At 39.0% G+C, this 14,055-nt stretch overlaps 1 protein-coding gene across 1 annotated transcript in view; it reads left to right on the forward strand.

Moving 5' to 3' along the window:
• The window catches only part of TXK (TXK tyrosine kinase), a 53,813-nt gene extending 39,758 nt beyond the window's left edge, over positions 1-14,055 (forward strand). Inside the window, exons 10-14 of the mRNA XM_059923057.1 lie at positions 4,024-4,240; positions 6,769-6,833; positions 9,003-9,121; positions 11,144-11,301; positions 13,986-14,055. Coding sequence (XP_059779040.1) covers positions 4,024-4,240; positions 6,769-6,833; positions 9,003-9,121; positions 11,144-11,301; positions 13,986-14,054 — 628 coding nt within the window. The 3' untranslated portion in view covers position 14,055. The remainder of the gene's footprint in view (positions 1-4,023; positions 4,241-6,768; positions 6,834-9,002; positions 9,122-11,143; positions 11,302-13,985) is intronic.

Consider the following 14,055-nt stretch of genomic DNA (forward strand, 5'->3'; position numbering starts at 1 on the left):
AGGGAACCTACCTCAACATAATAAAGGCCATATCTGACAAACCCACAGCAAACATCATTCTCAGTGGTGAAAAGCTGAAAGCATTTCCTCTAAGATCAGGAACAAGACAAGGCTGCCCACTCTCGCCACTATTATTCAACATAGTTTTGGAAGTCCTAGCCACGACAATCAGAGAAGAAAAAGAAATAAAAGGAATACAAATTGGAAAAGAAGAAGTAAAACTGTCACTGTTTGCACATAACATGATACTATACATAGAGAATCCTAAAGATGCCGCCAGAAAACTACTGGAGCTAATCAATGAATTTGGTAAAGTTGCAGGATACAAAATTAATGCACAGAAATCTCTTGCATTCCTATACACTAATGATGAAACATCTGAAAGAGAAATTACGGAAACACTCCCATTTACCACTGCAACAAAAAGAGGAAAATACCTAGGAATAAACCTACTTAGGGAGACAAAAGACCTGTATGCAGCAAACTATAAGACACTGATGAAAGAAATTAAAGATGATACCAACAGATGGAGAGATATACCATGTTCTTGGATTGGAAGAATCAGCATTGTGAAAATAACTATACTACCCAAAGCAATCTACATATTCAATGCAATCCCTATCAAATTACCAATGGCATTTTTTACGGAGCTAGAGCAAATCATCTTAAAATTTGTATGGAGACACAAAAGACCCCAAATAGCCAAAGCAGTCTTGAGGGAAAAAAACGGAGCTGGAGGAATCAGGCTCCCTGACTTCAGACTATACTACAAAGCTACAGTAATCAAGACAATATGGTACTGGCACAAAAACAGAAATATAGATCAATGGAACAAGATAGAAAGCCCAGAGATAAACGCACGCACCTATGGTCAACTAATCTATGACAAAGGAGGCAAGGATATACAATGGAGAAAAGACAGTCCTTTCAATAAGTGGTGCTGGGAAAACTGGACAGCTACATGTAAAAGAATGAAATTAGAACACTCCCTAACACCATACACAAAAATAAACTCAAAATGGATAGAGACCTAAATGTAAGACCGGACACTATAAAACTCTTAGAGGAAAACATAGGAAGAACAGTCTTTGACATAAATCACAGCAAGATCTTTTTTGATCCACCTCCTAGAGTAATGGAAATAAAAACAAAAATAAACAAATGGGACCTAATAGAACTTAAAAGCTTTTGCACAGCAAAGGAAACTACAAACAAGATGAAAAGACAACCCTTAGAATGGGAGAAAATAATTGCAAATGAATCAATGGACAAAGGATTAATCTCCAAAATATATAAACAGCTCATGCAGCTCAATATTAAAAAAACAACCCAATCCAAAAATGGGCAGAAGACCTAAATAGACATTTCTCCAAAGAAGACATACAGATGGCCACGAAGCACATGAAAAGCTGCTCAACATCACTAATTATTAGAGAAATGCAAATCAAAACTACAATGAGCTATCACCTCACACCAGTTAGAATGGGCATCATCAGAAAATCTACAAAGAAATGCTGGAGAGAGTGTGGAGACAAGGGAACCCTCTTGCACTGTTTGTGGGCATATAAATTGATACAGGCACTATGGAGAACAGTATGGAGGTTCCTTAAAAACTAAAAATAGAATTACCATATGACCCAGCAATCCCACTACTGGGCATATACCCTGAGAAAACCATAATTCAAAAAGACACATGCACCCCAGTGTTCATTGCAGCACTATTTACAATAGCCAGGTCATGGAAGCAACCTAAATGCCCTTCGACAGACGAATGGGTAAAGAAGATGTGGTACATATATACAATGGAATATTACTCAGCCATAAAAAGGAATGAAATTGAGTCATTTGTAGAGACGTGGATGAATCTAGAGACTGTCATAGAGAGTGAAGTAAGTGAGAAAGAGAAAAACAAATATTGTATATTAACACATATATGTGGAACCTAGAAAAATGGTACAGATGATCTGGTTTGCAGGGCAGAAGTTGAGACACAGACGTAGAGAACAAATGTATGTACACCAAGGGGGGAAAGCATCCGGGTGTGTGTGTGTGTGTGTGTGTGTGTGTGTGTGTGTGTGTGATGAATTGGGAGATTGGGATTGACACATGTACACTGATGTGTATAAAATGGATGACTAATAAGGACCTGCTGTATAAAAAAATAAATTTTTTAAAAAGACCCCAATTTTATACATGATAAAAAGGGAATTTTGAAAACTTATGTAATTTGACCACAGTTCCTCAACAAAACATTGGTAGTGTCTAATTGTAATCAAAACTGTGAACTGTATGGGTACCAAGTCCATAGTCTTAGCTAACATAATAATCAACAGATATTTATTGGGCAACTACTATATGCCAGATCTTATAATAGGAGGCATAATTGTTAACCAAAATTGTTGTCATTCCGTGTACGTTTTCCAGTGCACTAGCAGAGTAACTTCAAATCTCTACTGTGTTCTTAATTACTATATTTTGGAATATAGCCTAAATTGGGGGCCTGTACTCATGGTGTTTCCAGAGTACCTGCTAAAAGATTATTTAGGAAAATGAAAGAAAACCAGTCTTTTATTCAGCCCATAAATTTCTACTAAAATTAAAATTTTTTTCTTTATATTTTTACCATGGTTTATACTTTTTATAATACGTTCACATGCATTATCTCATTTAATATTCACTAGAAGAAAGAAGGACAGGTTTTATTATCCTTATTTTACATGTGAAAAAACAGAGGCTTAGAAATTTTAAATAAGTTGCTCCTGGTCATGCATCAATAGGAGATAAAACAGCTTGAATTCAGCTCTTTTGTTTAGGAGCATGACATTTTCTTTAAATTATTATAACACTGCATTGCTTTTAAAGGATCCTTTATTTTAGTTGATCAACTATGGGTTTGTGTCTCTGGATGTAGCTTATTAGTAGCAGTGCATATAGAAAAATATGTGAACTAATTATATTTATAATAGTAAAAATATATAAGTAATTCTAATTTCCCTAAAAACTGAATACTATAGTCGAGAAGAAACAATAAACTTTTGAAGTATAAATGACTAAAAAGATTATTTTAGGGGGCTTCCCTGGTGGCGCAGTGGTTAAGAATCCACCTACCAATGCAGGGGACACGGGTTCGAGCCCTGGCCGGGAAGATCCCACATGCCGCGGAGCATCTAAGCCCATGCGCCACAACTACTGAGCCTGTGCTCTAGAGCCCGTGTGCCACAACAACTGAGCCTGCACTCTAGAGCCCGCGAGCCACAACTACGGAAGCCCGCGAGCCACAACTACTGAAGCCAGGGCACCTAGAGCCCGTGCTCTGCAACAAGAGAAGCCACCGCAATGAGAAGCCCACGCACCGCAACGGAGAGTAGCCCCTGCTTGCCACAACTAGAGAAAGCCCGCGTGCAGCAACGAAGACCCAACACAGCCAAAAATAAATTAAAAAAAAAAAATTATTTTAGTGTGTGTACTTTAACAGGCAGTATTTGAGGACTTGTTTGTGTGTGTGTGTCTGTGTGTGTGATTACTAAATACAGAGAAGGGTTTCACGTTGGTAAATGTTTTTCAGTCTTCAACTTAATCTAAAAATTTCCTTTAAATGCCTTTATTCTTTAGAATTTAATATTCTTTTTAATGCGCATCAATCACTCTTTCCTCCCTCCTGTCTGTCCAGAATTTTTTGTCTAAGCACCTGCAGTTGGGGAGGTTGAAACTGAAGGAACAGGAACTGGGCAAGGAGCAGCAGTATTGAGGAAGCAAAAGGCTTACAAAATGGAAAAGAGAACAGCAGAACATGGAGCGTGTACTATTCTGTATGTACAGTGACTTAGGAAGTACTGCGTAAACTCTCAACCCCCCTTTCTCAGCGCATAAAGTAGAAAGGAAACTGTTCTACTTTCTCTGTGGTTGCGTTAATTTTAATCATAGCTTGATGATGAACATTATATGGAGCTGGTAAATATCACCAGTTGATTTCAAACACTTCAGAATGCAAAAACGGTTCGGGTCTGTGTTTTTCTTCAACAGGAAGTTATCTCATTCAAGGCTCGTTCAGCTTTATGGAGTGTGTATACAGCAGAAGCCCCTTTATATTGTGACGGAGTTTATGGGAAATGGCTGCCTGCTTAACTATCTCAGAGAGAGGAAAGGAAAACTTAGGAAGGAGATGCTACTGAGTGCATGTCAAGATATCTGTGAAGGAATGGAGTATCTGGAGAGGAACTGCTTTATCCACAGGGATTTAGTAAGTACGGTGCAAATTTGCTGATTATGTATATATTACACTTGTATTCAGAAGGACATGATAAGTTAGGACTTTCAATACTTTGAATAATGCATTCTTTGACTTAATTTTTAAACATTTTCCTATTTGTGTAACCTGTTGGGAAATGTAGCTTTATTTTTAATTGCTCATTGATGCTGGAGCCAAGTAAGGTGTTACTCTAAATATGCCTTGAAGTAATTAATCACCACACTAATCAACTAACTAAAACTAATTTACTTTTCTTTCCTCTTCCCCCTCTCTTCTTCCTTCTCTTCCTTCTATCTTTCTTTCTTTCAACGAATAATCAAATATGTATTGAGTGCCTATATATGCCACGCACTCTGCCAGGTGCTGGGTACAATGCTGAAGAACCCCAGTGGGTCTCACCCAGGGGTGAAACTGCCTCAGGTGGAGGTGGTTAGGTTCTTGCAGTATCACAACAGCACTACTGGCATTATTGAGAAGGAGTCAAAATGCTAAACCATTCTGTTGCATAATGCTCAGAACAGCTCTCCAAACAAAGAAGATTGAAGCTTGACTTGCCCCCAAAGCAAATAGCTCTGCTTCCCTGCCTTGCTACCTCCCCTTGAAAGACATTTTCTATCTGCTCCATATTTATTCATGATATTCATACTATTCCTTCTATGTCCTTCCATGTCTCATTTCTAAGTTCCCAAATTAAATCCAATGAGAATTTGAGAATTTCTGAGAAATCCCTGATACTGTCATCTAGAGGTAATCCTGAACTTCCATCAGCCATCACCAGGGTGACCATATTATTTATCGTTCAGGCTGGAATATTTTGGGGAGAGAAAGGAGGCATAATTTCATTGGCCCTAGCACACCATTGCTTGCCCTACACATGACTTAGAACTGTCAGAGCATTTATTATTTACTATCCTATAATAGTTGTTTACACAAATATTAGACTCTAAACCCCTTGACATCAAGGCGTAGACTTCTGAGCTGCAATTCAGCATCATGAGAATACAAGTTGCCAATCAATGGCTCTCAAACTTAGCTGTACATTAGAATCACCTGGGAGGTTTAAAAACATCACAGTACCCAGCCCGTACCGCTGACCAATGAAATCAGAATCTCTGCGGGTAGAATCTAGTCTTCAGCATTTTTGGAAAATTTCCCTGGTGAGTCCACTGTGCAGTCAAGATCGAGAACCCTGCTTAAGAGCTAGTTGAAATCTCGCTTTTGTTTCTTACTAGCCATGTGAGCTTGAGTAAGGTAGTTAACTAGTAAAGTGGTATTAATTATAGCACCTCCCACATATGGACTTGTTGGGAGGATTACATGAATTAATATGTGTAAGCACTTAAAACACAGTGTCTGGCACATAGAAAAGCGCAGCAATGCTCGACCATTGTTTTGCGTGCCTCATGGCACATTCCCCAGGGTCCAGCCCATAGTAGCCATTGAGCACATTTTTGAATGTATGGCTCTGGTATCAATTCCACCTAACTCACTTTCCTGGTCTCTGCAGTTTGTCCTTCCTGATAAGGATTAGAATTCAAAATTCAGTTAGGTGACAGTTCTGGTTATTCTATTTGCTCCAGGTGGCTTCCTGCAGACCCTCCTAGTCTTGGTTCCTTCCTTGATTGCTTTCCTTTGAGTTCTGTTTTCTCCACCTACATGCCACTTAAAATATATTAGCCAACTATGAATCTTTTCTCGGTCGAGGGTTTGCCTTGTGGTTTAGCTTTGAGATCATTTGCTGGCACTTGTCAACATCTTCCAAACTGGCTCCTTCTGGCTCTCCATTTCAAGTTTTTTGCTTTTGTTTTTGAACTAACTGAACCACAAATTAGCTCAAAAGAGAAAAATTCTATCAAACCATTGGCCTACATGAGGCTAAATAACCAAGTCAATGATTTTCCTGACTAAGCTGACTGAAAATGGATTGTTTTGGCATCAAATAGATTGTTTCTGAATTATATAGTACTGTATTTAATTCACTGTGGTAATTTAATAAATATGAAAATATTGTAAAGAGTTATGTTCAATGAAATGTAAGTTTTAAAATACAGTTTCTTTGTTTTTATTAGCAATTATATATAATGACTATCCCAAAGATATACAATGACGATCTGTTATTTTTCATGCATATTGGACTTTCCTCTTTTTATTTATGAAGATAAAATTTTAAATACAAACTATTTTTTATACCAAGATACATAGTTTATTATCTCTTAGATTGAGTTAATCCTGATACTTATCAAGGATACTTCTTGAGAAAGATTACACATTTTAAAAAGGAAAAGTGTTAAAATTTCTTTTCATTTTTTTGTCATTTCTTCGAAAAGTCATTAAAATCCATCACATGAGGGCAAATACATTAAATCATATATAGCATCGATAGGTATCACCATGAAATAACATGGCTGTTCACACAGAGAGGTAGTGCTGGGGCCCAAAGAAACTAAGGAAAAGGAGAGTAGAAACTCTGGAAAGAGAAACTTTGTATTCACACGTGGGTTCTTTCCTTCTCCCTATAGGCCGCGAGGAATTGTTTGGTCAGTTCTACAAGTATAGTAAAAATTTCGGACTTTGGAATGACAAGGTACATGATATTCTTTTTGGTTTGTTTACTCACGGGAGGGAATCTTACATTAGTCTACAGACAAATTGAAGATGTTCTTGGCTTTACTTTTCTTTCTCTGGGCCAGTGTTGATGTGGTTGTATGGCCTGCTGACCCACTTTGAACTTTAGGACATGCACCAGTGTTCGCTGTGAGGGAAACGGAGGCTGTGGGCTATTCTTCTGATCTTCTTTCAGGTGGTTATTAATAAAGCTATGTCATATCTTAAAATTCAAAAGAATTTCTCAGTCTACTTATCATATATATAAGGTTAAGAAAAAAGCTTTCCTTGTATATGTATATTTCTGAAATAGAGAAAGAATAAATTTGTTTTCTCAGCTCTGATTTTTCTGTCGTCATCATGCATTTCTCTTATCAAGTGGAGTAGCTGACTCTAAGCCTACAGCACAAGAGTGTGGATCATCTGACCTTATTTTCAGCAACTCAGTGCGGTTTACATTTTGCATCTCCTTTCCTTCAGGTTGCTAGAAATTTCATCCCAGTGATTTCACGGTTTCTCCCTGATGCTCTTCAGGGTCACAATCCAAATTCTGTGTGTCTCATGGGGCCACATACTGGAGATGGCCTGTCTGGTCTCTGTTGTTATCCGTTGACACTGGCTTCCTTACAGCCGCCATCCTCCTCTTTTGTCTTTGGCTGGCCATCCACACAGGTGGCCGCTGACTCATCTTGAATTTCTGTCTGTAAGATTCCTTCACACATTGACACTGGCTTCCTTACAGCCGCCATCCTCCTCTTTTGTCTTTGGCTGGCCATCCACACAGGTGGCCGCTGACTCATCTTGAATTTCTGCCTGTAAGATTCCTTCATGTCTGATATTCGCCACGACTAGAGCTCTCCACGTGGCTAAGGCCCCATCTGCCTTGGCACACCCATAGCCATTTGTCCTCTGGAATCTTTCTGTGTTTCCCAGGGCTTGGCCTGGGAAAGAGGACACAGGTTCTGTTTTGCTCTTGAATCCCACCAACCGACTGTAGGGCAGCGGGGTCTTCTTTCGCTGCAGTGTGAGCAGGGCAGCCCTCATAGGGTGCCGGGTACAGGACCCTACCTCAGCCTCCCCATGGTGTCTAATACTCCTTCCCTTTCTTTCGAATCTCTCCCACACCCCCAGCACAAGGGATATTTTTGTAGCAGAATGGATGGTGGTGGTAGTAGTGAGATATCATTTGTATTCATGAGCCATTCTCCCAGATATTTTGTTCATAACTCAGTCCTTCTCCTTCTCTGGAAAGTCTAGACTTTTGAAACTCAAAAGCTATTAAAAAAATGGCTCTTTTCCTTTTGTTTTCTGTTATTCATTCTTTCCTCTAGTAGAATGACCTCTGGCTCAATAAAGGACTTAAAGGTGCGGTGAGGTAAGGTATGTGGGAAACAAGTGGGTGTGTGGGGAAGCATTAATAAATATATTAATTTTATATTGAATATATATAGTATATATAGCATACTATATATATATATAGTATTTCAAAAATACTATATTGCATACTCAAGGAGCTACATAGCACACGTTAGCTATCCTCTCTTTTCTCCAGATTCCCACACTTGGATGTTACTGTGTATGATTTTCAAAAAAGAGAGAGGGTTTAATTTTGTTGTGTTGTTATTTTTTTTAAAGGAGATGATAGTTGTTCCTGATTTATTTCCATTTGAATAAAGGCATTAGAGATTTTATACGCCAAATGTATTACGTTCAAATACTTTTATTTTTCCCCTTCTCTGTCCTGCAAAAATTATATGTATATAGAAAGAAAATAAGGCATCAAACTTCAAATTTATTCTTTCACATATATTTATCTTTTTAAAAAAATAACCTTGGTTGTTAGTGCATTCAGCATGCTTCTTTGCAGAATTAAGAATTTATCATAACTAATCAGTGGGGCATGTTTTAGACTGAAGAATTGCTATGGTTTTCTGAGATCCAAATACAATAAATGCAATTGAGGCTTGGTTTAAGGAGGAAACTCTATAAGGGCTACTTTCTCACTTTGATAGCAAGAAGAGAAGGTATACTGAACCTTTCTGTGGTAAAATACTTTGTATTTTAGAAATCAGAGTTAACTAAAAGGATTTGAAGTAAACTGAACTTAGAGGTAATTAACACAATGTGCTCTGAAATCTCATGGCCCTAGGTACGTTTTGGATGATGAATATATCAGTTCTTCTGGAGCCAAGTTCCCAGTCAAGTGGTCCCCTCCTGAAGTTTTCCATTTCAATAAGTATAGCAGCAAATCTGATGTCTGGTCATTTGGTGAGTGAATTCGATGTTCATTTGTTGGAGCTTGATTTAATAAAATAGAGATTGCTCTTTTTTTTTTTTTAAACTTTGGGTTTATTTATTTATTTATTTTTATGGCTGTGTTGGGTCTTCGTTTCTGTGTGAAGGCTTTCTCTAGTTGCGGCAAGTGGGGGCCATTCTTCATCGCGGTGCGCGGGCCTCTCACTATCGCGGCCTCTCTTGTTGGGGAGCACAGGCTCCAGACGCGCAGGCTCAGTAATTGTGGCTCACGGGCCCAGTTGCTCCGCGGCATGTGGGATCTTCCCAGACCAGGGCTCGAACCCGTGTCCCCTGCATTGGCAGGCAGATTCTCAACCACTGCGCCACCAGGGAAGCCCGAGATGGCTCTTTAAAAAGAAAAAAATTATTTATTTATTTTTTATTGGAGTATATTTGCTTTACCATATTGTGTTAGTTTATACTGTACAGCAAAGTGAATCAGCTATATGTATACATATATCCCCTCTTTTTTGGATTTCCTTCTCATTTAGGTCACCAGAGAGCACTGGGTAGAGTTCCCTGTGCTATACAGTAGGTTCTCATAAAATAGAGATTGCTCTTTTAACTTTGACTTCTTAATATGATGTAGCTAAAGGTCTTCTTATAACTGTGTTTCTGTCTTAGGTGTTCTAAATACATCAGGCTGTCTTTGGCAACTGGTGTCATACACCTTCTTACATTAAGTTTGCCTTTTGGATCTTTTCCTTTCCCAGTGAGCACTTGCTGTAAAACCATAACAGAGTCTACTGATCTAGAAAACGAACTCAGCCAACTTTCCCACACCACAGAGACTTGCAAGAAAAACTGATCTTATGGCATCATTGAATCTTGAGTGTAATTAATAAACTTCATTGTCTGACTTTGAGTGATGCCATCTCATTTACATTATCACCTTCCTATTTTGTGAAATTAGACATAGGCTTCCTTGGGATCTAGCAATTGCTGTTTATATTGGGTAATGTTCTTCATTGAAAAAGAGATACTGTGGACCTCTGTCCCATGGAGTTTGTTCTTTGAGTTGACTTTCAAAAAATGGCAACAAATGTATAATAATCTATTCTCTTTCACCTGTACCTTTCTGGGTGGCTTCTTGGCTTTGGAGAGACATCTGCACCCTCAAAGGGTGTGAATATTATTGCCCACAATAAGGTTAAGCGTGTATTGATCTCATTAGCTCTCCACTGACATGTGGTAGTCTTGGCAGGTGACATTATAAGCTCTACTGGAGAGCAGTTAAGTTGTGAGACCAGTGGATAGCAACACAAGGATCTCATCAGGTGGTTGTAGAACATTTAGAACTCCTTGAGTTTTACTTGACCACTTGTCTTTCTTCATCACTGTACAGTGAGCTTCTTGAGCACATAGACTGGTTTCAGTCTAAGAATCCTCTGGCTCTAGCATAGGCGTGGCCTCTGATCAATACCTAATACATATTTGTAGAATAAGTGAATAATTAAATGAACTCAAATTGGGAGCCTTGAAGGAGTTTCATCAATCAATCAATGATTTTTGAACACCTGCTTATAAACAGAGCCCCTGCCAGATTTTCTGGGACTCTACCCAGCAGTCTTTCAGTGGGAAGATGGGAACGCATGCCATCTACTGGCTGGTAAACTCTTGGCTTTAGCAGGCAGCAGGGGATCACACAATTCTGTCATTTTCTATGGAATGGCAAAGTTTCACTGATTTCAGGGTGTGGAGACATGAGCAGTACTTTGAAATGAAGATGCTGCCAGCATTCTTCTTCCAATAAGGAGGCAGTCATGACCAATGGAAAAGGAAAGGCATTGTTTTCACTTGGAATATATTCAGTTCATAGGCCTCTTCAAAAAGTAAGATGCACAGGGTCTGCTTCCTAGATAGAACTGCTGTCATTCTGGATGATTGTAACTCAATGACTGCAGGAGGAAAATAATGGGTTGTAATTTGAAACATCTGTTTCAGTTCCAAGTAACCATTTCTCTAACCTCTTATTTTCATGCATTTTATTTGCAGGAGTTTTGATGTGGGAAGTCTTTACAGAAGGAAAAATGCCTTTTGAAAATAAGTCAAATTTGCAAGTTGTGGAAGCAATTTCTAAAGGCTTCAGGCTGTACCGACCTCACCTGGCACCGATTTCCATATATGAAGTCATGTACAGCTGCTGGCATGAGGTGAGTGTCCCTTGCTTTCCTGCAAAGGTTGGCAGTTCCACCATCTGAGAGTAGATCTGGTTATCACCCACATTACTCCAGGACTTCGTCATGGCAGGAAAAGGTGTCTATTTCTCGGTAATGACCCCTGAGAGCCAGAAGAAGTACTTCCACTACAAAATCATTAATCCATTTTGTTTTTAACAATGGCCTTTCATCTGAGGAAACTCAGTGCATTTTCTAAGTCTTATCTTGCTGAAGTTGGTTCCTGCAGAAACTCTCAATGTTATAAAGCCTTAGTGATGCGACGTTTTACTCCTTTTAAGAACTGCTGGGTGGAAACTAAGGGTAGAATCAGGCTTGTTCAATTTCCACATTGAAAGAGAAGGATGGTGTTTGTATTTACTTCACTCTAATTTGTCTTGCTTTTCCAAGGCTAAAAGTAATGGGTTTCATCTCTCCTATGGCACTCAAGACTCCTGATAGAGAGATTAAACGAGAATAGAAATGAAGGCAGAAAGTGTGCCAGGAACTTCTACTGGGAAAATTATCTCCTGGGAGGCCAATTTCTCTTTTACTTGAAATGCCAAGCTTGAAAATAAAGCCAGAGGGTTTATATCCCATCTCTGTCTTTTCTGGGCACTCACTCAACACACCCCTCCCCTTCATCAGACCCCTCTGTGATTCTGACAGTTCTCTCTTTCCAGCTGACTGATTCAGCCCAGAAAAAACTACAGCTGGATGAGGATTTCCTCCTGGCTGAAAAAGAAATCACTTGACTCCCAATTCACAAACACTAAAAAAATTCAATATTTCAAGAGTGACATGGTTGTTTCCATTCCAGAGAAGTATTAATTTTATAAAGATCCCCAGTGTATGAAAATACTTTGCATATGATTAACTGTTCTGCAAGGAATCTTGAAAGACATAAAAAATATTAAGTAAGCTGTTAGTAGCAAACAGATGTCTTAAGAGCATCTTTGCAATAACAATGTAAATAGCTTAGGAATATATATTGTATATTAAGCAATATACTTGTACATGCACATACAATATAATACTTATTGAGATTTTACATATCTGTGGAGAGGAGACAGAGAAAGGAGTAAATAAGATGCTGACGAGAGGACGAAGTAAACGAGGCGCTTATGCACCTCTAGATTCAAATGTGATTATGTTAGCAGTGATACACTTGTTTCATAGGCTTTACTACCTGCACAACCTCAGCACCAGCAAAAAGCTCCACTATTTATTCTTGAAGTCTCAAGGAGGACTCTCATGTGTGCTCACATATCCTTCTGCTGTCCTTTAATTTTTAAATTTTATTTATTTTATTTTTTAAAAATTTATTTTATTGAAGTATAGTTGATTTACGTTGTGTTAATTTCTGCTGTACAGCAAAGTGATTCCATTATACATATATATACATTCTTTTTCATGTTCTTTTCCATTATGGCTTATCACAGGATATTGAATATAATTCCTTGTGCTATACAGTAGGACCTTGTTGTTTATCCATTCTATATATAATAGTTTGCATCTGCCAAACTCCCACTCCATCCCTCCGCCACCCCCTTCCCCCTTGGCAACTACAAGTCTGTTCTCTATGCCTGTGAGTCTGTTTCTGTTTCATAAATAAGCTCATCTGTGTCATATTTTAGATCCCACATATAAGTGATATCATATGGTATTTGTCTTTCTTTTTCTGACTTCACTTAGTATGATAATCTCTAGGTCCATCCATGTTGCTGCAAATGACATTATTTCATTCTTTTTTATGGCTGAGTAGTATTCCATTGTATATATGTACCACATCTTCTTTATCCATTCGTCTGTCGATGGACATTTAGGTTGTTTCTTGCTCTCTCCTTTTATTGATGCCTTCTGTTTACAAGCCACTAAGGGTGGTGTCTCCCCGCTAACCCTGCTGCCAGGGACCTCTGTGAGAATGTGGCTACCATGAATAGTTCTATTTCCCATGGATTTCAAAGATGCCGTGGAGATTCTTCTTGGAGCCAAAGTCAAACCGCATCCCACTGTGAAGTAGGAAAAAGGCTCCAATCCTTGGTTTCATGGCTGGAGATTTTGTTGACTGAGCCTTAAGACAGCACAGTCTGTGCTCCAAGACCTGCAAAGTCCCTCATGAAAACATGCCTTTTGCTTTTTGACTAAAATCCATCTTTCTACAGGGGGTCAGGTGTAGTGAATAATTGGGGCTGAGCTTGGGGGCTTGGGGCTCTAGAGGCCCCTCTCTCCCAGCTCTTCCTTTACTCTGTGTATCAAGTCATCCAAATAGATCTCTAGGGCAGTACTGTCCAATGGAACTTTCTGTGATGATGGAAATGTGCTATGTCTGCACTATCCAATATGGTAGCCACACCTGGCTATTGAAGAATTGAGAAGTGGCTAAGTGTGACTGAGAACTGAATTTTAAAATGTATCCTCTTTTAAGTAATTTGAATTTAAATAGCCACATGTGGCTAGTGTTTGCAGCTCTAGCTATTTTACTTTTGGAGTGCTCTCTACCCTTATATTTTCTCACGCATGCCTCACTCAACTGCCATTCATGTCCTGCCTATCAGCCAAGATATCTTTCTCTTCCATTTGTGGTGAGCCAGCCCGGATCCAGGTCCTGCCAGAAATTCCAGAGCTGGTGTCTGAGTGGGTGTTAAGCTGAGCTGACCACCTCTACTTCCCTTTTCCAGAAACCTAAAGGCCGCCCGACGTTTGCTGAGCTGCTGCAGGTTCTCACAGAGATTGCAGAAACCTGGTGAC

Source organism: Balaenoptera ricei, chromosome 5 (assembly GCF_028023285.1).
Source record: "Balaenoptera ricei isolate mBalRic1 chromosome 5, mBalRic1.hap2, whole genome shotgun sequence".
NCBI lineage: Eukaryota > Metazoa > Chordata > Mammalia > Artiodactyla > Balaenopteridae > Balaenoptera > Balaenoptera ricei.